This window comes from Oncorhynchus nerka, linkage group LG22 (genome assembly GCF_034236695.1).
Source record: "Oncorhynchus nerka isolate Pitt River linkage group LG22, Oner_Uvic_2.0, whole genome shotgun sequence".
Classification (NCBI taxonomy): domain Eukaryota; kingdom Metazoa; phylum Chordata; class Actinopteri; order Salmoniformes; family Salmonidae; genus Oncorhynchus; species Oncorhynchus nerka.
Genome location: NC_088417.1, coordinates 12,938,120 through 12,962,944, shown reverse-complemented (window position 1 = coordinate 12,962,944; position 24,825 = coordinate 12,938,120). Strand labels below are relative to the sequence as shown.

At 41.8% G+C, this 24,825-nt stretch overlaps 1 protein-coding gene across 1 annotated transcript in view; it reads left to right on the top strand.

Annotated features, from left to right (window-relative positions):
- Positions 1-4,581: 4,581 nt before the first annotated feature.
- elovl2 (ELOVL fatty acid elongase 2) overlaps positions 4,582-24,825 on the top strand; it is a 30,651-nt gene continuing 10,407 nt past the window's right edge. The window contains exons 1-3 of the mRNA XM_029626224.2: positions 4,582-4,801; positions 17,740-17,803; positions 18,655-18,842. Of these exons, the coding sequence (XP_029482084.1) occupies positions 4,799-4,801; positions 17,740-17,803; positions 18,655-18,842 (255 nt within the window). The 5' untranslated portion in view covers positions 4,582-4,798. The remainder of the gene's footprint in view (positions 4,802-17,739; positions 17,804-18,654; positions 18,843-24,825) is intronic.

Sequence of the window (24,825 nt, the reverse complement as noted above, 5' to 3'; positions counted from 1 at the left end):
AAGCTGGTTGAGAGAATGTCAAGAGTGTGCGAAGCTGTCATCAAGGTAAAGGTTGGCTACTTTGAAGAATCTAAAATATATTTGGATTAGTTTAACACTTGGTTGTAACGGCGTTCGTCTGTCTCCTCCTCTGATGAAGAGGTAGAACAAGGATCGGACCAAAATGCAGCGTGGTGGTTACTCATGTTCTTTAATGAAGAATAGCGATACTTGAAATAACTATATATAAACAAAACAACAAAGGGAACGCGAAAACTTATTACAGCCTATCTGGTGAACACTACACAGAGACAGGAACAATCACCCACAAAATACACAGTGAAACCCAGGCTACCTAAATATGGTTCCCAATCAGAGACAACGAGAATCACCTGACTCTGATTGAGAACCGCCTCAGGCAGCCAAGCCTATGCTAGACACACCCCTAATCAGCCACAATCCCAATGCCTACAAAAACCCCAATACGACAACACAATAAACCCATGTCACACCCTGGCCTGAACAAATAATTAAAGAAAACACAAAATACTAAGACCAAGGCGTGACATTGGTTACTATATGATTCCATATGTGTTATTTCATAGTATTGATGTCTTCACTATTATTTTACAATGTAGAAAATAGTCAAATAAAGAAAAACCCTGGAATGAGTAGGTGTGTCCAAACTTTTGACTGATACTTTATTACAGCATCATAATGCATTATACAGTAAAATGTTGCCAGAAAACTAAAATGGCACTACAAATAAGAGTCTAGATTCCTGTGTAGACCTGCAACAACCCTACAGCAGCAAATGACCAAATGTTCACCCCCAGCCCAGCATGGGCTGTCAGCCTTGAATGGTGATCTAAACGTTTATTGGGCAGTTCATAAATGAAGCCTATTTGATACCACAGGGCTGAAGTAGGCTGACTGGTCATTGTAGTGGTAATAACATTGTGTCAGCAACTAACTAATGATAGGTGTTGAATGCATGACCTGGCTATGAACTTTACTCGGAAGAGATATCGATAACGTTATGGCTAGTCGACTACCTTGACTTTTTAGTGTGTGCAGCGTGGCTGGTTGTGTAACGCAGGGCAGGCTTTGTGCAGGTGGAGATTGTCTGACAAGTAGAGAAACTTGAACTCGCAAATATTGGCTTTGTCCAGAAGAGGTGTGACACCCACAGCTCTGAGAATACATGAAGTACTACTCAGCCTGTCTGTGTAGAAATGGGGAAAGTATACTGCCTCTACCTCACAGTTCAACCAAGGTGTATGAATTGAAGAATAAACGGAAGGTTCAAAAGATTATGAAAATTGAAGTTTAATATGAAGTGAACAAAAAACGTTTTGGTATAAAGACTTAATCATTGATGTCTTTGGATATAACATTTCTAAGCACTCAAAACTGAGTCAGTGGTTGGAACCAATGAATATTGGTATATTCCACATAAGACGAGGGATGTTATGCACCCCAAAATCAGAGGGGGACCAAAGCACGTGAGGATGGCTGGGGGGTGGTCCACAGGGGGGCTATGCCTCCCCTCCATAAATTGGAGAACTTAGCTTTTTTCAAACACCTGAAACAGATTTGTCCTGCAATCTAGAGCCATAATTATTCTGCTTAATTCCATGTAAAAACAATTAGATATATATGTAATTCTGCATATCTCTTGATCTCTCTATATCCTCCTGATTGGTGGTTCTTTTGTTAATGAAACTAAATGTGCTTCTCTGCATCGTCACAAAAATCTGGGTAAAAGATTGAAAGGAATGTGAGTCTTATTCAGTATTTAATTATTGCTTGCTTTTCTAAAGTCTACCAACCTTAGCATGCTAAGATACTTAGACAAGCTAGCTACTCTAACTTTATCGCCTGAAATGGCTTCTAAGTAGCTAGTTATGAGGTTGGGAGACTGTGAACCTATATGGAACCTATCTAAAGCCAACTTCATAAAACTGCGAAGTGGCTAGTAGCATTACAGAGTCCTTTTATTTTTCCCCCTGTTTTTTTACAGGACAAATCTAAGGGAGCAAGGCACGCCTCTGCATAAGACCGTGCATTTATTGGGGGTGTTTTACCAGAACATTATGGTATGACATGATATACTGTCTTTGGATATCTTGAGTTCTCAGAAAGAGTCCATGGGGCCATAGCTTCCTTATCAAGACAGTACCATGAATATACATTATTGAGTCCCGTTGATTGGTAACCATGAATCATATCTTGGAAAAGGAACACTGTTTTATGGATGGGCCAGTGCAGAGAGCGTGGTGTGTCACAAAAGTACAAAGTTCCCCTGGAATGGCTATTCTGTGTCTGTGGTGAAGCAATCACTGGTGCATGTTCTAATCTAAACGATGTCTTGTGGAGACATTTCATAAATGCAAGAGTTCTGAAAGTCAAAGAATACTTATTTTTGTTCAAATGAAAACAAAGCGTGAGCATTGAATTGAATGTAATGGAGGACAAATAAATATAAACTAATGTGAACAAATATGAATAATTATTTAGGTGAGTTTACCCTAGCCTGGTTGCCAGTCTGTTACTGCTCTCTTGCCAACTCTGGGACCAGGCTACAGACAGATCTGGGACCAGGCTACAGACAGATCTGGGACCAGGCTACAGACAGATCTGGGACCAGGCTACAGACAGATCTGGGACCAGACTACAGACCGATCTGGGACCAGGCTACTGACAGATCTGGGACCAGGCTACAGACAGATCTGGGACCAGGCTACAGACAGATCTGGGACCAGGCTACAGACAGATCTGGGACCAGGCTACAGACAGATCTGGGACAATGCTACGTTCAATACCAAACAGTTCATTTAGCCTCACTTCCAACGCATGTATCAACTGGTAACCACCACAATACCTTCAGCTACATATCCACATGGCGGCAGCACCACCACAACACCTTCATCTACATATCCACATGGCGGCAGCACCACCACAGCTACAGATCATGCACTGAGTGGACAAAACATTAGGAACACCTCCCTAATCTCTAGTTGCACCCCCGTTTGCCCTCAGAACAACCTCAATTCGTCCGGGCATAGACTCTACAAGGTGTGGAAAGCGTTCCACAGGGATGCTGGCCCATGTTTTCTCCAATGCTTTGTGTCCAGTTGGCTGGATGTCCTTTGGGTGGTGGACCATTCTTGATTCACACGGGAAACTGTTGAGTGTGAAAAACTCAGCAGCCCTGCAGTTCTTGACTCAAACCGGTGCGCCTGGCACCTGGTACCATACCCCGTTCAAAGCGACTTCAATATTTTTTCTTGCCCATTCACCCTCTGAATGACACACATACACAATCCATGTCTCAGTTGTCTCAAGGCTTAAAACTCCTTATTTAACCGGTCTCCTCCCCTTCATCTACTCTGATTGATGGGGATTTAACAAGTGACATCAATAAAGGATCAAAGCATTCACCTGGTCAGTCTATGTCATGAAAAGAGAATTTTTGTACACTCAGTGTAGATTACCTCCGGGCATTATCATCAACTCACACACAATTCAGCCCAGCATGCACTGCAGCATTTACGTAGACCTAGTGGTAGGCCCACACATACTTTATTAATAAAAAATACAACTAATAATAGAGTAAATGTTTTCTCACACACTTTCCATCATGTTAAATATTTTATTTGATAAATAAATCATAAATTATTAACATGATATAATAATAGCAATCATATTAGGCTAATATATTATACAGCACTGTAATTGACTTGTGGAGCTGGAACTGTGCTGACTGACACCATTGAGAATGTGTTTATGGTAACACTTGGCACTATGCAAAGTGTTGTCAAATCAACAACCACAGCTTGAAGCTGGATGCATTGGTTAATGAACATTTTGTATGTGACAGGTGGAAGTTTGCCTATTCAAATGAAGCCCATATGAAGTCATTTAACTATGCAATGGTGTTGACATAGAGCATGTTGGCAGGTGTTCTCTTGAAGAGTGCAAGGTGTTGTAATGGTCACATAGGAAATTGCTGGTTTAAACAAAAAGAGAAGGCAAAGGGTTTGCATACAACCTAGGTCTTTAGAGACCTGTTTCAGTTCATTTATGTGTGTGTGTGTGTGTCTCTCTCTGTGTGTGTGTGTGTGTGTGTGTGTGTGTGTGTGTGTGTGTGTGTGTGTGTGTGTGTGTGTGTGTGTGTGTGTGTGTGTGAATGGAATAGTTGCGTTAGAAGGGAGATACATCCCTTTAAGCCATATCCCATTGCAGATAAGGAGCGCTGTAGGTTTACCCTGTAAAGCGTCCTGCCTTGATCGGGTCAATAATGTTGCATTTTCCCTACCCACAGCCTATGTTCATGTGTCATCCAGTGGTTCTCTCAGTCTCACGCGTGATTACCCGATTTAGTAGCATCATCATCTAAACAGACAATGCCGGCCCACCCATCCCATCCATCCAGTCATGTTCAACCCCGGCAGCGTCCATGGTATGGTTCGATTGCCTCACCACCGCTGCTAGAAGCGCGCCCACGCTGGCGTGCGCCATGATTGGCCGCAGTCCCTGTCGATCATTTTAGCATCCCCCTACCGCCCCTCTGCCCTGCACGTCTGTGGTGGCATCACAGAGCACAGACCGGCATATATGACATACCATAATTCGTGGGGTTTGTAGATGCATGCCAGAGCGAGCTAAAAGCAGATTCTGAGATACCCTGGACAGCGCACATTCTGTCTCCTCGAGCCCACCTCTCTCTCTCTCCAGGGTAACGTGCATCACAATCTCAACGCTATTTGACCTTCGCGGTACAAATTACAGGGCTTTCTACATCCAGCAAAAAGAGATGGTAAGCACACTACACATATCGGCTATACTGTCGGCATTTTGTATGGGCGTCAACTGATGTTTGACACAGGTGACAACACGATCGAAGGGAGATAGACTACCTCTTGGGGAAATAGCTCTGATTCGTGTGATTGTCTGAATGTTCATTGCATTATTGGAAGTCTCGTGTCAGACTTGAATTAGAGGCACTATCAGTGTTTTTATACTTGGGAAAGTTAAGTAACAGCAAGGAATGTGCAACTGATGATGGTGAGGCGATGGGAAAGTGCAAATTGCAAACTCAATAGTTATTGAATTGTTACGGAATTGATTTTGTTCACTGCAGAAGGCTAAACATAGAAATATATATTATCCTATATTGTAGCATGTTATTGCATGGTGCATAGATCATATGCATTTGAATAATACATGTATTACTATGTGCAGTGTGCACACTATGATAAAACCTAGTGCTGCGCTATTAACCCGGTTATTTTTCGTTTTTAAACATCTAATTGACCAATGTAGGTTAAATTATTTGAATCTCATGTCTTTCTTTTTTTCTGTGCACTCATTGCACAGTTTCTCTAGATCAAGCAAGAACTTTGCGATGTTGTAGGGAGTTGTAGTTTCTAACAGGCTAATATTCTACATAGTTTATTGCAGAAAACGTGGTAATTAACTACAATGATCATAATCCATTGTGTGCCTACTTATCTGGTCTGTGTTTCTTTTAGCCTGCTACATAAAAGAAACAAGAATGAGCCATCAAGAGGGATAGAGAGCAGTTGCATCGCAAGGTATCTCTACCTGAAAATACATGATCTAAGTGACTGATAGTTGGTATTCAGCAGTCATAAAAGTATGCCTTATTTACTATGAAGAACTACTAAAATAGTGATTTTGTCAGACAGCATAGGCAGCAGTGGTATAGGAGATGAGATGATGAATATACACAACAACTGAAATATTTTATTAAATAAAGTAATAAATTATGTCTAATAAGTGATAAGCAGTAATGGACAGTCACTACCCTCATGGGACTTTTATTAATTGTTTTATTCTGTGTTGTTACAGCATTCAACTCAGATAATGCATAGTGCATTTATTTAAAAAATGTATAACCGAAATCGAAACTGTCATTATTTTTTAAATAATTGAACCGAAACCGAACCGACCTCAAAAAGCACTAATCGCTCAGCACCATTTAATACCTACAGTATTCAACCCTTTATTTTTTTATAGAGACGTTGTCTTTTTTTACTTCGTCAATACCTTGCAATGTCTGGCTTGTTGGTCCCTTTTAGTAGAAGGCTTGTGTCAGCAAGAACCAATTCTGTTCTTTAAAGAGGAAATCTGCAGTTGAAACAATAAAAAAACAAGCTCCCCGCTACTGTTTCAGTAAAAAGCTGAGGGATGGGGCTGGAGAAATGTAACCTGTTAACAAACCCTGTTCAAACACAACAATACTTCCAAATCCATCTGAATTATTTATTGAACTTTGATTGTTAACAAGAGTCAGAGTTGCTTGAAAGATGCTGTCAACCAGGAGCTGGGAAATCAGGAATTACAAAGCTGCTCTGGGCTATTAAGATGCACATAAACCCCACACAAAAATGAATCATTTTCCTCCAATCCCAGTTAATCCTAAACTGGCCCTTCTGGTTTGACCACAAATCCAGGTTTTTACCAATACCCTTCCCCATTTCATTTCTTGATTGTAAATATGAACTAACAAATGGGGCTAACGATAACCTTGTCAATGCCAATAGGGAAAATCTTAGAGTAATACTTTACTTAGTGTAGGGAGGGATATGGTACTTAGTGTAGGGAGGGATATGGTACTTAGTGTAGGGAGGAATACTGTACTTAGTGTAGGGAGGAATACTGTACTTAGTGTAGGGAGGAATACTGTACTTAGTGTAGGGAGGAATACTGTACTTAGTGTAGGGAGGAATACTGTACTTAGTGTAGGGAGGGATACTGTACTTAGTGTAGGGAGGAATACTGTACTTAGTGTAGGGAGGAATACTGTACTTAGTGTAGGGAGGAATACTGTACTTAGTGTAGGGAGGAATACTGTACTTAGTGTAGGGAGGAATACTGTACTTAGTGTAGGGAGGAATACTGTACTTAGTGTAGGGAGGAATACTGTACTTAGTGTAGGGAGGAATACTGTACTTAGTGTAGGGAGGAATACTGTACTTAGTGTAGGGAGGGATACTGTACTTAGTGTAGGGAGGAATACTGTACTTAGTGTAGGGAGGGATACTGTACTTAGTGTAGGGAGGAATACTGTACTTAGTGTAGGGAGGAATACTGTACTTAGTGTAGGGAGGAATACTGTACTTAGTGTAGGGAGGGATACTGTACTTAGTGTACGGAGGAATACTGTACTTAGTGTAGGGAGGAATACTGTACTTAGTGTAGGGAGGAATACTGTACTTAGTGTAGGGAGGATACTGTACTTAGTGTAGGGAGGAATACTGTACTTAGTGTAGGGAGGAATACTGTACTTAGTGTAGGGAGGAATACTGTACTTAGTGTAGGGAGGGATATGGTACTTAGTGTAGGGAGGAATACTGTACTTAGTGTAGGGAGGAATACTGTACTTAGTGTAGGGAGGAATACTGTACTTAGTGTAGGGAGAATATACTTAGTGTACTTAGTGTACTTAGTGGGAGGAATACTGTACTTAGTGTAGGGAGGAATACTGTACTTAGTGTAGGGAGGAATACTGTACTTAGTTAGGGAGTGTACTTAGTGGGAGGAATACTGTAGGGAGGAATACTGTACTTAGTGTAGGGAGGAATACTGTACTTAGTGTAGGGAGGAATACTGTACTTAGTGTAGGGAGGAATACTGTACTTAGTGTAGGGAGGAATACTGTACTTAGTGTAGGGAGGTAGGAGAATACTGTACTTAGTGTAGGGAGGAATACTGTACTTAGTGTAGGGAGGAATACTGTACTTAGTGTAGGAGGAATACTGTACTTAGTGTAGGAGTGTAGTGGGAGGAATACTGTACTTAGTGTAGGGAGGGATACTGTACTTAGTGTAGGGAGGAATACTGTACTTAGTGTAGGGAGGAATACTGTACTTAGTGTAGGGAGGAATACTGTACTTAGTGTAGGGAGGAATACTGTACTTAGTGTAGGGAGGAATACTGTACTTAGTGTAGGAGGGAGGAATACTGTACTTAGTGTAGGGAGGAATACTGTACTTAGTGTAGGGAGGAATACTGTACTTAGTGTAGGGAGGAATACTGTACTTAGTGTAGGGAGGAATACTGTACTTAGTGTAGGGAGGAATACTGTACTTAGTGTAGGGAGGAATACTGTACTTAGTGTAGGGAGGAATACTGTACTTAGTGTAGGGAGGAATACTGTACTTAGTGTAGGGAGGAATACTGTACTTAGTAGTGTAGGGAGGAATACTGTACTTAGTGTAGGGAGGAATACTGTACTTAGTGTAGGGAGGGATACTGTACTTAGTGTAGGGAGGAATACTGTACTTAGTGTAGGGAGGAATACTGTACTTAGTGTAGGGAGGAATACTGTACTTAGTGTAGGGAGGGATACTGTACTTAGTGTAGGGAGGAATACTGTACTTAGTGTAGGGAGGAATACTGTACTTAGTGTAGGGAGGAATACTGTACTTAGTGTAGGGAGGAATACTGTACTTAGTGTAGGGAGGAATACTGTACTTAGTGTAGGGAGGAATACTGTACTTAGTGTAGGAGGAATACTGTACTTAGTGTAGGAGGAATACTGTACTTAGTGTAGGGAGGAATACTGTACTTAGTGTAGGGAGGAATACTGTACTTAGTGTAGGGAGGAATACTGTACTTAGTGTAGGGAGGAATACTGTACTTAGTGTAGGGAGGAATACTGTACTTAGTGTAGGGAGGAATACTGTACTTAGTGTAGGGAGGAATACTGTACTTAGTGTAGGGAGGAATACTGTACTTAGTGTAGGGAGGAATACTGTACTTAGTGTAGGGTGAGGGAGGAATACTGTACTTAGTGTAGGGAGGAATACTGTACTTAGTGTAGGGAGGAATACTGTACTTAGTGTAGGGAGGAATACTGTACTTAGTGTAGGGAGGAATACTGTACTTAGTGTAGGGAGGAATACTGTACTTAGTGTAGGGAGGAATACTGTACTTAGTGTAGGAATACTGTACTTAGTGTAGGGAGGAATACTGTACTTAGTGTAGGGAGGAATACTGTACTTAGTGTAGGGAGGAATACTGTACTTAGTGTAGTACTTAGGAGGAATACTGTACTTAGTGTAGGGAGGAATACTGTACTTAGTGTAGGGAGGAATACTGTACTTAGTGTAGGGAGGAATACTGTACTTAGTGTAGGGAGGAATACTGTACTTAGTGTAGGGAGGAATACTGTACTTAGTGTAGGGAGGAATACTGTACTTAGTGTAGGGAGGAATACTGTACTTAGTGTAGGGAGGAATACTGTACTTAGTGTAGGGAGGAATACTGTACTTAGTGTAGGGAGGAATACTGTACTTAGTGTAGGGAGGATACTGTACTTAGTGTAGGGAGGAATACTGTACTTAGTGTAGGGAGGAATACTGTACTTAGTGTAGGGAGGAATACTGTACTTAGTGTAGGGAGGAATACTGTACTTAGTGTAGGGAGGAATACTGTACTTAGTGTAGGGAGGAATACTGTACTTAGTGTAGGGAGGAATACTGTACTTAGTGTAGGGAGGAATACTGTACTTAGTGTAGGGAGGAATACTGTACTTAGTGTAGGGAGGAATACTGTACTTAGTGTAGGGAGGAATACTGTACTTAGTGTAGGGAGGAATACTGTACTTAGTGTAGGGAGGAATACTGTACTTAGTGTAGGGAGGAATACTGTACTTAGTGTAGGAGGAATACTGTACTTAGTGTAGGAGGATACTGTACTTAGTGTAGGGAGGAATACTGTACTTAGTGTAGGGAGGAATACTGTACTTAGTGTAGGGAGGAATACTGTACTTAGTGTAGGGAGGAATACTGTACTTAGTGTAGGGAGGAATACTGTACTTAGTGTACTGCAATTTAGGTAGGAATACTGTACTAGTGTAGGTGTAGTGGGAGGAATACTGTACTTAGTGTAGGGAGGATACTGTACTTAGTGTAGGAGGAATACTGTACTTAGTGTAGGGAGGATATGGTACTTAGTGGGAGGAATACTGTACTTAGTGTAGGGAGGAATACTGTACTTAGTGTAGGGAGGAATACTGTACTTAGTGTAGGGAGGATACTGTACTTAGTGTACTTAGTGTAGGGAGGAATACTGTACTTAGTGTAGGGAGGAATACTGTACTTAGTGTAGGGAGGAATACTGTACTTAGTGTAGGGAGGAATACTGTACTTAGTGTAGGGAGGAATACTGTACTTAGTGTAGGAGGAATACTGTACTTAGTGTAGGGAGGAATACTGTACTTAGTGTAGGAGGAATACTGTACTTAGTGTAGGGAGGAATACTGTACTTAGTGTAGGGAGGATATACTGTACTTACTTAGTGTAGGGAGGAATACTGTACTTAGTGTAGGGAGGGATACTGTACTTAGTGTAGGGAGGAATACTGTACTTAGTGTAGGGAGGAATACTGTACTTAGTGTAGGGAGGAATACTGTACTTAGTGTAGGGAGGAATACTGTACTTAGTGTAGGGAGGAATACTGTACTTAGTGTAGGGAGGAATACTGTACTTAGTGTAGGGAGGAATACTGTACTTAGTGTAGGGAGGAATACTGTACTTAGTGTAGGGAGGAATACTGTACTTAGTGTAGGAGGAATACTGTACTTAGTGTAGGGAGGAATACTGTACTTAGTGTAGGGAGGAATACTGTACTAGTTAGGGAGAATACTGTACTTAGTGTAGGAGGAATACTGTACTTAGTGTAGGGAGGGTACTTAGTGTAGGGAGGAATACTGTACTTAGTGTAGGGAGGGTACTTATACTGTACTTAGTGTAGGGAGGAATACTGTACTTAGTGTAGGGAGGAATACTGTACTTAGTGTAGGGAGGAATACTGTACTTAGTGTAGGGAGGAATACTGTACTTAGTGTAGGAGGAATACTGTACTTAGTGTAGGGAGGAATACTGTACTTAGTGTAGGGAGGAATACTGTACTTAGTGTAGGGAGGAATACTGTACTTAGTGTAGGGAGGAATACTGTACTTAGTGTAGGGAGGAATACTGTACTTAGTGTAGTGGGAGGAATACTGTACTTAGTGTAGGGAGGAATACTGTACTTAGTGTAGGGAGGAATACTGTACTTAGTGTAGGGAGGAATACTGTACTTAGTGTAGGGAGGAATACTGTACTTAGTGTAGGGAGGAATACTGTACTTAGTGTAGGAGGAATACTGTAGTGTAGGAGGAATACTGTACTTAGGAATACTGTAGGGAGGAATACTGTACTTAGTGTAGGGAGGAATACTGTACTTAGTGTAGGGAGGAATACTGTACTTAGTGTAGGGAGGAATACTGTACTTAGTGTAGGAGGAATACTAGTGTACTTAGTGTAGGGAGGAATACTGTACTTAGTGTAGGGAGGAATACTGTACTTAGTGTAGGGAGGAATACTGTACTTAGTGTAGGGAGGAATACTGTACTTAGTGTAGGGAGGAATACTGTACTTAGTGTAGGGAGGAATACTGTACTTAGTGTAGGGAGGAATACTGTACTTAGTGTAGGGAGGAATACTGTACTTAGTGTAGGGAGGAATACTGTACTTAGTGTAGGGAGGAATACTGTACTTAGTGTAGGGAGGAATACTGTACTTAGTGTAGGGAGGAATACTGTACTTAGTGTAGGGAGGAATACTGTACTTAGTGTAGGGAGGAATACTGTACTTAGTGTAGGGAGGAATACTGTACTTAGTGTAGGGAGGAATACTGTACTTAGTGTAGGGAGGAATACTGTACTTAGTGTAGGGAGGAATACTGTACTTAGTGTAGGGAGGAATACTGTACTTAGTGTAGGGAGGAATACTGTACTTAGTGTAGGGAGGAATACTGTACTTAGTGTAGGGAGGAATACTGTACTTAGTGTAGGGAGGAATACTGAATAGTGTAGGAGTGTACTTAGTGGGAGGAATACTGTACTTAGTGTAGGGAGGATACTGTACTTAGTGTAGGGAGGAATACTGTACTTAGTGTAGGGAGGAATACTGTACTTAGTGAATACTGTACTTAGGGAGGAATACTGTACTTAGTGTAGGGGAGGAATACTGTACTTAGTGTAGGGAGGAATACTGTACTTAGTGTAGGGAGGAATACTGTACTTAGTGTAGGGAGGAATACTGTACTTAGTGTAGGGAGGAATACTGTACTTAGTGTAGGAGGAATACTGTACTTAGTGTAGGGAGGAATACTGTACTTAGTGTAGGGAGGAATACTGTACTTAGTGTAGGGAGGATATACTTAGTGTACTTAGTGTAGGGAGGAATACTGTACTTAGTGTAGGGAGGAATACTGTACTTAGTGTAGGGAGGATACTGTACTTAGTGTAGGAGGAATACTGTACTTAGTGTAGGGAGGAATACTGTACTTAGTGTAGGGAGGAATACTGTACTTAGTGTACTTAGGGAGGAATACTGTACTTAGTGTAGGGAGGAATACTGTACTTAGTGTAGGGAGGAATACTGTACTTAGTGTAGGGAGGAATACTGTACTTAGTGTAGGGAGGATACTGTACTTAGTGTAGGGAGGAATACTGTACTTAGTGTAGGGAGGAATACTGTACTTAGTGTAGGGAGGAATACTGTACTTAGTGTAGGGAGGAGGGAATACTGTACTTAGTGTAGGGAGGAATACTGTACTTAGTGTAGGAGGAATACTGTACTTAGTGTAGGGAGGAATACTGTACTTAGTGTAGGGAGGAATACTGTACTTAGTGTAGGGAGGAATACTGTACTTAGTGTAGGGAGGAATACTGTACTTAGTGTAGGGAGGAATACTGTACTTAGTGTAGGGAGGAATACTGTACTTAGTGTAGGGAGGAATACTGTACTTAGTGTAGGAGGAATACTGTACTTAGTGTAGGGAGGAATACTGTACTTAGTGTAGGGAGGAATACTGTACTTAGTGTAGGAGGAATACTGTACTTAGTGTAGTGGGAGGAATACTGTACTTAGTGTAGGGAGGAATACTGTACTTAGTGTAGGGAGGAATACTGTACTTAGTGTAGGAGGAATACTGTACTTAGTGTAGGGAGGAATACTGTACTTAGTGTAGGGAGGAATACTGTACTTAGTGTAGGGAGGAATACTGTACTTAGTGTAGGGAGGATACTGTACTTAGTGTAGGAGGAATACTGTACTTAGTGTAGGAGGAATACTGTACTTAGTGTAGGTGAATACTGTACTTAGTGTAGGAGGAATACTGTACTTAGTGTAGGGAGGAATACTGTACTTAGTGTAGGGAGGATACTGTACTTAGTGTAGGAGGAATACTGTACTTAGTGTAGGGAGGAATACTGTACTTAGTGTAGGGAGGAATACTGTACTTAGTGTAGGAGGAATACTGTACTTAGTGTAGGGAGGATACTGTACTTAGTGTAGGGAGGAATACTGTACTTAGTGTAGGGAGGAATACTGTACTTAGTGTAGGGAGGAATACTGTACTTAGTGTAGGGAGGAATACTGTACTTAGTGTAGGGAGGAATACTGTACTTAGTGTAGGGAGGAATACTGTACTTAGTGTAGGGAGGTAGTGTAGGAGGAATACTGTACTTAGTGTAGGGAGGAATACTGTACTTAGTGTAGGAGGAATACTGTACTTAGTGTAGGGAGGATACTGTACTTAGTGTAGGGAGGAATACTGTACTTAGTGTAGGGAGGAATACTGTACTTAGTGTAGGGAGGAATACTGTACTTAGTGTAGGGAGGGATACTGTACTTAGTGTAGGGAGGAATACTGTACTTAGTGTAGGAGGAATACTGTACTTAGTGTAGGAGGGATATGGTACTTAGTGTAGGAGGAAATACTTAGTGTAGGGAGGAATACTGTACTTAGTGTAGGGAGGAATACTGTACTTAGTGTAGGAGGAATACTGTACTTAGTGTAGGGAGGAATACTGTACTTAGTGTAGGGAGGATACTGTACTTAGTGTAGGGAGGAATACTGTACTTAGTGTAGGGAGGAATACTGTACTTAGTTAGTGTAGTGGGAGGGATACTGTACTTAGTGTAGGGAGGAATACTGTACTTAGTGTAGGGAGGAATACTGTACTTAGTGTAGGGAGGAATACTGTACTTAGTGTGTACTGTACTTAGGAGGGATACTGTACTTAGTGTAGGGAGGAATACTGTACTTAGTGTAGGGAGGAATACTGTACTTAGTGTAGGGAGGGATATGGTACTTAGTGTAGGGAGGAATACTGTACTTAGTGTAGGGAGGAATACTGTACTTAGTGTAGGGAGGAATACTGTACTTAGTGTAGGGAGGAATACTGTACTTAGTGTAGGGAGGAATACTGTACTTAGTGTAGGGAGGAATACTGTACTTAGTGTAGGGAGGAATATGGTACTTAGTGTAGGGAGGAATACTGTACTTAGTGTAGGGAGGGATATGGTACTTAGTGTAGGGAGGAATACTGTACTTAGTGTAGGGAGGAATACTGTACTTAGTGTAGGGAGGAATACTGTACTTAGTGTAGGGAGGAATACTGTACTTAGTGTAGGGAGGAATACTGTACTTAGTGTAGGGAGGAATACTGTACTTAGTGTAGGGAGGAATACTGTACTTAGTGTAGGGAGGAATACTGTACTTAGTGTAGGGAGGGATACTGTACTTAGTGTAGGGAGGAATACTGTACTTAGTGTAGGGAGGGATACTGTACTTAGTGTAGGGAGGGATACTGACAATCTGAACCAAAAGTTAGTAGTTATAACTGAGTATCTGTTTGAAGCCAGGTAAAAGAAAGACAAAGAGTAGACTAAAGACAGCCAGGTGACAAAGTAAATGATTGGAAAACAACAGAGGATAGGTTTTATAACTACACCTACTACACAACAAGCTAGTTCTTTGAGGGCAACATAGTATGACATGCATGGGTACCAAAATGTATGAAAGTTACTTTTCTTACAGTCTTTCGAGACTACTCAGCTGATTTGGTTCTGGGTGCTGAGATTACATTTCTCATTGATATATTACAGATGTAGGGTAGGATCTTAATTTGAGCAAGTTTGATACAACAGGAAAATAATCCTGCAGCAGCAGGAAATGAATTATTATGTGGATTATAATTAATGAACATTTTTCATTGGGGCAAATCAAGTCTGTAATTTCAAAGAGCAAATTACAAACTACCGAAGCCTTTTTAACCTACAACACTACAAGTTTGACATTCCCCGCAACAGGGTGATCAAATTAAAATCCTACATCTGTATTTGAATAAAACAGATGATTTTTTTCCCCCCATAATGCTCAAAAGTGCTTGCGGAACTGTGACATAGCTTATCAACAATATGAAAGATGGTTATCCATAGTAAATAAAAACAAGATTTCCAAGATTTGCATGTGCTGGCTGTCATTGCTGGCTCTCTAACTAAGTAGCCAGTCCTGTATGTCTCTCTGTTGGCCCATAGACCTAAGGGATAGTTTAAACTCTCAGGTCAGTTTAATGAGATAAGGGACACTAAGTGCCCCTGGACATGTACAGGACAGGACATTCCGATATGGTGGCACCAAAGAGCTGAGGACAGGTCACAAATTGTGTTTGTCTCCTCTGCGTCAGAAACCCAACACCCCATAGCGTATCAGCTTTGGTCTGTGTCGGCCCATCTCCTAAAGAAGGTGGAGGTAGACTGAAATGTCAATATGGCCCCTACCGCTTGTTCCCCCCAGGTCGCCCTTCCGACATTTGTTACTGCAGAACGCAGTGGCCTGGATCAATAAACCGTAAAGCTCTTGGAAATGGGGGACAAATAGAGGAGAGGCATTTCCCCTAGTGACCTTTTCTCCAGTGTCCCAGTGATAGAGAGAGAGAGACGGAGAGAGAACGAGAGAGAAAGAGAGAGAGAAAGACAGAGAGATAGAGATAGAGATAGGGAGCAAAGAGCAACACACCACTCCCTGACATTATGTATAGGATACCGGTTACTGTGACTCTACAAATATTGTGTTGGCTGACCAACATATACAATATGAACATAAGCCACTTCCAACACCTTGCTTACCACCTTGCAGCAAAGGCATTTAGCCAGAGACAATGATGTTTGTAAGAAATAGTCAATTTTACATTTAGCAGACACTATTATTCAGAGTGACTTACAGGAGCAATTAGGATTAAGTGCCATGCTCAAGCACACATCAACAAATTATTACCCCACTGCTCTGGGATTCAAACCAGCGACCTTTTGGTTACTGGCCCAATGCTCTTAACACGCTTAACCGCAAGGCTACCTGCCTCCCAAATTTTGGCAATTGCTTAATAATAGATCGGATTTATTAAGTGCTTTTATGCATTTGAGGACCTTGTTTTATTTGTAATTCACTGCATCTAAAATCCAACTGTTTACATGAAAAGTGGCTCTATAATGTGATAAATGGGCTCTATAATGTGATAAATTATACTCTATAATGTGATAATGGGCTCTATAATGTGATAAATGGGCTCTATAATGTGATAAATGGGCTCTATAATGTGATTAAAAGGCTCTATAATGTGATAAATGAGCTCTATAATGTGATAAATGAGCTCTATAATGTGATAAATGGGCTCTATAATGTGATTAAAAGGCTCTATAATGTGATAAATGAGCTCTATAATGTGATAAATGAGCTCTATAATGTGATAAATGGGCTCTATAATGTGATACATGGGCTCTATAATGTGATGTATATTATTTTGTTAAATGGGCTCTATAATGTGATAAATGGGCTCTATAATGTGATAAATGAGCTCTATAATGTGATAAATGGGCTCTATAATGTGATAAATGGGCTCTATAATGTGATAAATGAGCTCTATAATGTGATAAATGAGCTCTATAATGGGATAAATGAGCTCTATAATGTGATCAATGAGCTCTATAATGTGATAAATGGGCTCTATAATGTGATAAATGGGCTCTATAATGTGATAAATGGGCTCTATAATGTGATAAATGGGCTCTATAATGTGATAAATGGGCTCTATAATGGGATAAATGAGCTCTATAATGTGATCAATGAGCTCTATAATGTGATAAATGGGCTCTATAATGTGATAAATGGGCTCTATAATGTGATAAATGGGCTCTATAATGTGATAAATGAGCTCTATAATGTGATCAATGAGCTCTATAATGTGATAAATGGGCTCTATAATGTGATAAATGGGCTCTATAATGTGATAAATGGGCTCTATAATGTGATAAATGGGCTCTATAATGTGATAAATGGGCTCTATAATGTGATAAATGAGCTCTATAATGTGATAAATGAGCTCTATAATGGGATAAATGAGCTCTATAATGTGATCAATGAGCTCTATAATGTGATAAATGGGCTCTATAATGTGATAAATGGGCTCTATAATGTGATAAATGGGCTCTATAATGTGATAAATGGGCTCTATAATGTGATAAATGGGCTCTATAATGGGATAAATGAGCTCTATAATGTGATCAATGAGCTCTATAATGTGATAAATGGGCTCTATAATGTGATAAATGGGCTCTATAATGTGATAAATGAGCTCTATAATGTGATCAATGAGCTCTATAATGTGATAAATGGGCTCTATAATGTGATAAATGGGCTCTATAATGTGATAAATGGGCTCTATAATGTGATAAATGGGCTCTATAATGTGATAAATGAGCTCTATAAGGTGATTAAAAGGCTCTATAATGTGATGTACATTATTTTGATAAATGCCATACAAATGGACATACGGTGACACACAGACACATTTATTGCAAGTGACTTCTCTTCTCTTTTTTTTTTAACTTTCAGAACCATTTACAAAGTTTGGACGAGCGGTTAAACGCGCTTTTTTACTTCCTGTTTGAAGACAGAGGTATGTATTTTCCAATTGAAGACTGCAATGGTTGTTAAAACTACAAATGTGGTTGTCAAAACTACAAATATGTCTGCTCAGACGACAGAGTAGCAGTCCTTCAAAGCTCACCTCACGCAGGAGGGTAGCGGTCTAGGTACACGTCGGTGTGTGTAATCAGACTGACCCATCTGAATACTACAAATTCCCACAGCTTTGCCATATCCCCTTGTTAATGAACTGTTAACACATTTTACAGTACTTAGGGATATACCTGTGTTATTAAGGTGTAATAACCTATGTAATACCTCTGTGATAGAGTACTAAATAGCCAGTTATGGAGTACACGTTTTTTATATAAGCCTACTATGTGAATACCTATACACACATACCTGGTCCAAGGTAAGTTATGATAGAATTGTTGCCTTGAGGTCGTGATAGAAAGTCATGTCTTAGGGAACTACTTTTATATGGAGTTTTAGAGAATAAACGTTGGGATTCCTTCCTGTCAAGCACTGTCATAGCCTTCTACTCCATTATAATTTGTCAACAGTTACAGTGCCTTGCGAAAGTATTCGGCCCCCTTGAACTTTGCGACCTTTTACCACATTTCAGGCTTCAAACATAAAGATTTAAAACTGTATTTTTTTTGTGAAGAATCAACAACAAGTGGGACACAATCATGAAGTGGAACGACATTTATTGGATATTTAAAACTTTTTTAACAAATCAAAAACTGAAAAATTGGGCGTGCAAAATTGCAATGTTAGATCTTATTGCTTATGACAGGTTGAACAGTAATGGCTTGAATAATGAAATGGCATGATGATCCCAACACTGATTGTTCACTGTGTTCTCCCCCCTCCACTTAGACTCCAGGGTACGAGGATGGCTCCTGTTGGACTCATATCTCCCCACCCTCTCCCTCACCATCCTTTACCTCCTCACAGTATACCTGGGATCAAAATACATGAGGAACAGGCCAGCATACTCACTCAAGGGGGTCTTACAAGTGTACAACTTCTCTGTGACCATGCTCTCCCTGTACATGCTGGTTGAGGTAAGTTGTTCTAAGACAAACCTCAGAGGTCAGAGAGATGTCTGAGTCGGGGATATGAGTGCCTTTATACCCTGGCTCGTGTTCATTAGGCATCAAACGGAAGAAACAGACTGACAGGGAGAGACAACCTTGACTTCTCCAATAAGAATAGTATATTTTCATTTTCTGTTGCAAAACATTTTGAAACGTTTTCCCACAATGAACATAACCCTGGGAAAGGGCATCTGTAAATGGAGTGCGTTAGTGACAGTACAGTAGGTACAGTAGGTGTAAAGAGTGTCTGTTAGTAACAGTACAGTAGGTACAGTAGGTGTAAAGAGTGTCTGTTAGTGACAGTACAGTAGGTACAGTAGGTGTAAAGAGTGTCTGTTAGTGACAGTACAGTAGGTACAGTAGGTGTAAAGAGTGTCTGTTAGTGACAGTACAGTAGGTACAGTAGGTGTAAAGAGTGTCTGTTAGTGACAGTACAGTAGGTGTAAAGAGCATTACTCTGTCAGACAAGTCCGAAGGCATCTGTATTAGTAACATCCTAGTTTTATATATCTGTATTGGTAACATCCTAGTTTTATATATCTGTATTGGTAACATCCTAGTTTCATATATCTGTATTGGTAACATCCTAGTTTTATATATCTCTATTGGTAACATCCTAGTTTCATATATCTGTATTGGTAACATCCTAGTTTTATATATCTGTTTTGGTAACATTGTCGCGATATGAAACCTTCAGCCCCGCCCCTTGGCCGGCAGCGGGGTGCTAGAGGTGGTTAGCGTTCCGTTCCCTGGATTGGACAGGGCACTATAGATACTTCAGGTTATCTCGGTATAACCAGGACCGCTCGCGTAGCCCTACCTCTTTCTTTATCGATACGTTGTCCGTGTAGAGAGGTCTTTTTCTGAGACTTTCTCTGGATTTAATTGCATCAGTATACACGCACCTGGTCAGTAGGCGACAGGGTCAATTCAGATAACCATAGGTATAAGCAGGGGATCAACTAAAGGACTAGAGTGACTCTCAGTCCCGTTGAACTACCGCAGCGTCTGTGGCGCGCAACGAGGCCGAGGTACTGAGCTCAATCGAGAGGTGAAGTTGCTGAGAGTTTCTCTGGATATAATTGCAATCAGTATACACGGACCTGGTCAGTAGGCGACAGAACAGCTGTTCAATAGTTAAACGGTATAACCCAGAGTCCCTTCTCAGATCCAGCAAGTTAGAATCTTTGTAATTTGAGTTTTAGGCACCAATGCCTTTTAAAGTCAAATGGTTGTCTTATGAATTCAGAATTCAAAAAGTCAGCGCCGAAGTATCGGCAGTTTCTCTATATATACATTTTTATCCATCACTCGAGGTCACGTGAGTGTCCTCCCCTCTACAAACTTGGAGGACACACAGCTGATTTACCACACATTAACAACAGTTTATATATGGGCATCCGTTTATGACAGTGCCCTTATTCTATCAGCAATGAGTCTAACAGCTGTTCCCATTCAGAGGTGTCACTTGAGGCAGAGGGTGGTTCTTCCTGACACCAGTCTTGTTCAGTACGATACGCTACCCCTGGTTGGAAACATTTATGACACAGATATATTGTGCCTCCTAATACTACCCCATTAGTGGACTTTGTTCCCAGGGGTATGGGTTCTAATAGTCCACAGCCACCACAATTGGTGTATGCCGTCACACAATCTGTCTCCACTTATCTACCCACCATCTATGCCCCTCCAGTACCTCCATCACTCTACCTGCCTCTCCTTTCACTCCTTCTATCGGTGGAGGCACTACAACTGTTGCTGTTCTTACCCCAAGCCCAGGCTGGAAGTGTTCCTCCGGTTCCTGCTGGGGGTGGGGGAAAAGAAAATGGGTAAACAGAGTCCCCAGACTATTTTTAGCATGTTTGTGTGCCAGCCGGATTCTTCTCCGCAACTTAGAATCAATAGGACAGTTGCCCAGAGGACCAGTGGGACGGCCTTTAAGGCTGTGTTCAGCTGATCTTTTGGTTTTAGTTTTCTCATTAATTTGACTATTTGGACACATAGCATGTCAACTATCCCTGCTTCAATGATCCGCGCCACATAGTATATTCCAATTATGGCAGCACACATAGGTTCCATTTTACCATCTGTTCCATTCTTCTCTATTGCACCTATTTTACTTACTACAGTCATAGCTGCAGCTAAGGCTTCTAAGCATAGACAGAACAAATAATATTTTCCTAATATTGTGTACATTCTCTGTATTAGTATTATTGGTACAACGGACAACATTATTCTTTGTCCCATCGTTAACCCTAGTTTAGCAACGGCCACTAATGAATTGATAAATAGGGCAACCCAAGTTACTAAGCCATTATTATGCCTATTTTCCCATGCTATTTTACAAAAAACTACGAGAACTAATATTTAACAACAGATGTTTTCCCATACCTGGTCAGTGGAGGGACTGCATGCCTCAGCCGAGGTGTCATGGTCAGTTACGTTGGAAGTCATGGCAGAGGATATCTTTGAGTTTCGCTGCCTACTCTAGAAGGTAGGGGAGCTGCAGTTACGTTGGAAGTCATGGCAGAGGATATCTTTGAGTTTAGCTGCCTACTCTAGAAGGTAGGGGAGCTGCAGTTACGTTGGAAGTCATGGCATAGGATATCTTTGAGTTTCGCTGCCTACTCTAGAAGGTAGGGGAGCTGCAGTTCTGTTTACTGGGTTGCTTGTTATGGCAGTAGTTACAGGAGTGCAGTTGCTGCTTACTGTGGTAGGCCAGGTCGTGGTGTTTAAAACAACACTGGGATTGTGACAAACCACGTCCTCCCAAGACTCACTATCTGTGCTTTGTTCATAGATGAACTTTATCTTGGTGATGTTTCTTCCATTATTTAGGTCTCCTTCCCATTGTCCTCCTTTATAGGATTGGATAGATGGGTATATGCCCTGTTTCTACATGTCTGGGTTACTAATACTGGTCCGGCGGTTAGGTTAACTATCCAGCCTGATAGCATGGTAGCCTAATACTGGTCCGGAGGTTAGGTTAACTATCCAGCCTGATAGCATGGTACTCTAATACTGGTCCGGAGGTTAGGTTAACTATCCAGCCTGATAGCATGGTACTCTAATACTGGTCCGGAGGTTAGGTTAACTATCCAGCCTGATAGCATGGTACCCTAATACTGGTCCGGCGGTTAGGTTAACTATCCAGCCTGATAGCATGGTAGCCTAATACTGGTTCGGAGGTTAGGTTAACTATCCAGCCTGATAGCATGGTACCCTAATACTGGTCCGGAGGTTAGGTTAACTATCCAGCCTGATAGCATGGTACCCTAATACTGGTCCGGAGGTTAGGTTAACTATCCAGCCTGATAGCATGGTACCCTAATACTGGTCTGGAGGTTAGGTTAACTATCCAGCCTGATAGCACGGTACCTTAATACTGGTCCGGCGGTTAGGTTAACTATCCAGCCTGATAGCATGGTACCCTAATACTGGTCCGGCGGTTAGGTTAACTATCCAGCCTGATAGCATGGTACCCTAATACTGGTCCGGCGGTTAGGTTAACTATCCAGCCTGATAGCATGGTACCCTAATACTGGTCCGGAGGTTAGGTTAACTATCCATCCTGATAGCATGGTACCCTAATACTGGTCCGGAGGTTAGGTTAACTATCCAGCCTGATAGCATGGTACCCTAATACTGGTCCGGCGGTTAGGTTAACTATCCAGCCTGATAGCATGGTACCCTAATACTGGTCCGGAGGTTAGGTTAACTATCCATCCTGATAGCATGGTACCCTAATACTGGTCCGGCGGTTAGGTTAACTATCCATCCTGATAGCATGGTACCCTAATACTGGTCCGGCGGTTAGGTTAACTATCCAGCCTGATAGCATGGTACCCTAATACTGGTCCGGCGGTTAGGTTAACTATCCATCCTGATAGCATGGTACCCTAATACTGGTCCGGCGGTTAGGTTAACTATCCAGCCTGATAGCATGGTACCCTAATACTGGTCAGGCGGTTAGGTTAACTATCCAGCCTGATAGCATGGTACCCTAATACTGTTCCGGCGGTTAGGTTAACTATCCAGCCTGATAGCATGGTACCCTAATACTGGTCCGGCGGTTAGGTTAACTATCCAGCCTGATAGCATGGTACCCTAATACTGGTCCGGCGGTTAGGTTAACTATCCAGCCTGATAGCATGGTACCCTAATACTGGTCCGGCGGTTAGGTTAACTATCCAGCCTGATAGCATGGTACCCTAATACTGGTCCGGAGGTTAGGTTAACTATCCAGCCTGATAGCATGGTACCCTAATACTGGTCCGGCGGTTAGGTTAACTATCCAGCCTGATAGCATGGTACCCTAATACTGGTCCGGCGGTTAGGTTAACTATCCAGCCTGATAGCATGGTACCCTAATACTGGTCCGGCGGTTAGGTTAACTATCCAGCCTGATAGCATGGTACCCTAATACTGGTCCGGCGGTTAGGTTAACTATCCAGCCTGATAGCATGGTACCCTAATACTGGTCCGGAGGTTAGGTTAACTATCCAGCCTGATAGCATGGTACTCTAATACTGGTCCGGCGGTTAGGTTAACTATCCATCCTGATAGCATGGTACCCTCAACGTCTTTCCATAGTATTGTTTGGTTGCTATTTTCTTCTAGACTATTGTTCCAACCAGTGTGGTTAGTTTTGCTTTTTAGCTTTACTGTGGGGAATCCTGGGCATTTGGTATCATTTGCAGTGTCACATTGTACAGGTATGCCCCATCTTTTTGTGAATGATTCCCTTTCGCATTCTTGTTGCTCTAGGTATACTACTTTTCCTATTTCTAGATCTTCTGGATCGTATTTTAAACCCAAATAAAATCCTAATCCTTGGTTCTGTACTCCCCCAACTTCATATTTCCTGTGAAATATAAGAGGGAGAGCATCCTTTAGTTTATTCTTATTTTTTAACTATTGGGTTTCTGGGTTTGGATGGGCCCTCTCCAGGGTCTGATCCAAATACCAATTTCATCCTGGCCAGGAATGATCTCTTGGGGGGGCTGTGTTCTCTTTTGAGTGCTGCCTTTTGTTTATATTTTCCCTCTCCAGCAGCACTGTCTGTATATATGTACTTGTGGCAAGAGTAGACTCCTTCTGTCTTGAACACCGGGTCCTGAGCTATGTACAGTTGCCACCCTAGCCCAAGTCTGTACCTCCTCCTGCCATCTCCATCATGGGGAGGAACATCCTTTCCTCCACTCAGAGGGGTGACAAAGGTGAAAATGTGCTGCTTTTCCATTGCTCTGCCCCAGTGTAACTCTCTGACTGGCCTGCACTGACCTTCCCACCAGCACCTTCTCATGAATCCAGGGTGTTTGTTAGACTTGTGGTTGTTGTCTAGGGGGTAATTGTCTATCTGGTCCCAACCTGTGGACTCCAGAAGCACTCCATCCCAGGCTACACTAGGGTATACTAGGATCCATTCACCTTGTCCTGTTTCCATCCAGGTCTGTTTGTTGACTCTGTCTATCCCATATCCATCACTAGGTCCCTCTCCAAGGTCCCTAGCTCTCAGATACTCATAACTGGAGTTAAATTGGAATCTCTGGGTCAGTTGGCCTGGTTCTATTCCCAGGGTTGCCGTTGGAGTGGGCCAGAGAGGCGCTTCTATCCTCACTGGGGTCAAAAGGGCTCCTTTGGTCAATTTAACTTCTGTAACCCTCTGCCTTCGGCACTCCAGACAATCTTTGTCTGAGATACTTCCCCATCTGTCCCATGCACCCTCTGGGGTTCCAGGGGCCATTCACTGTTCGTATGTCTAGTGCACAGTGTGTCATAGTGTTGCAGTTGCATCTACCACATACTTGTGTCCTACCATATCTGCACCTATTTTCTCCTGAGGCCCCATCTGAGCATACCTCAATTTTCCTTAGGCTTTGCTCAGCAGGCCCTTCATACTGCATTTCCCCAGTAGGCTCATTACATACGTCACAAGGTACGCACGTCC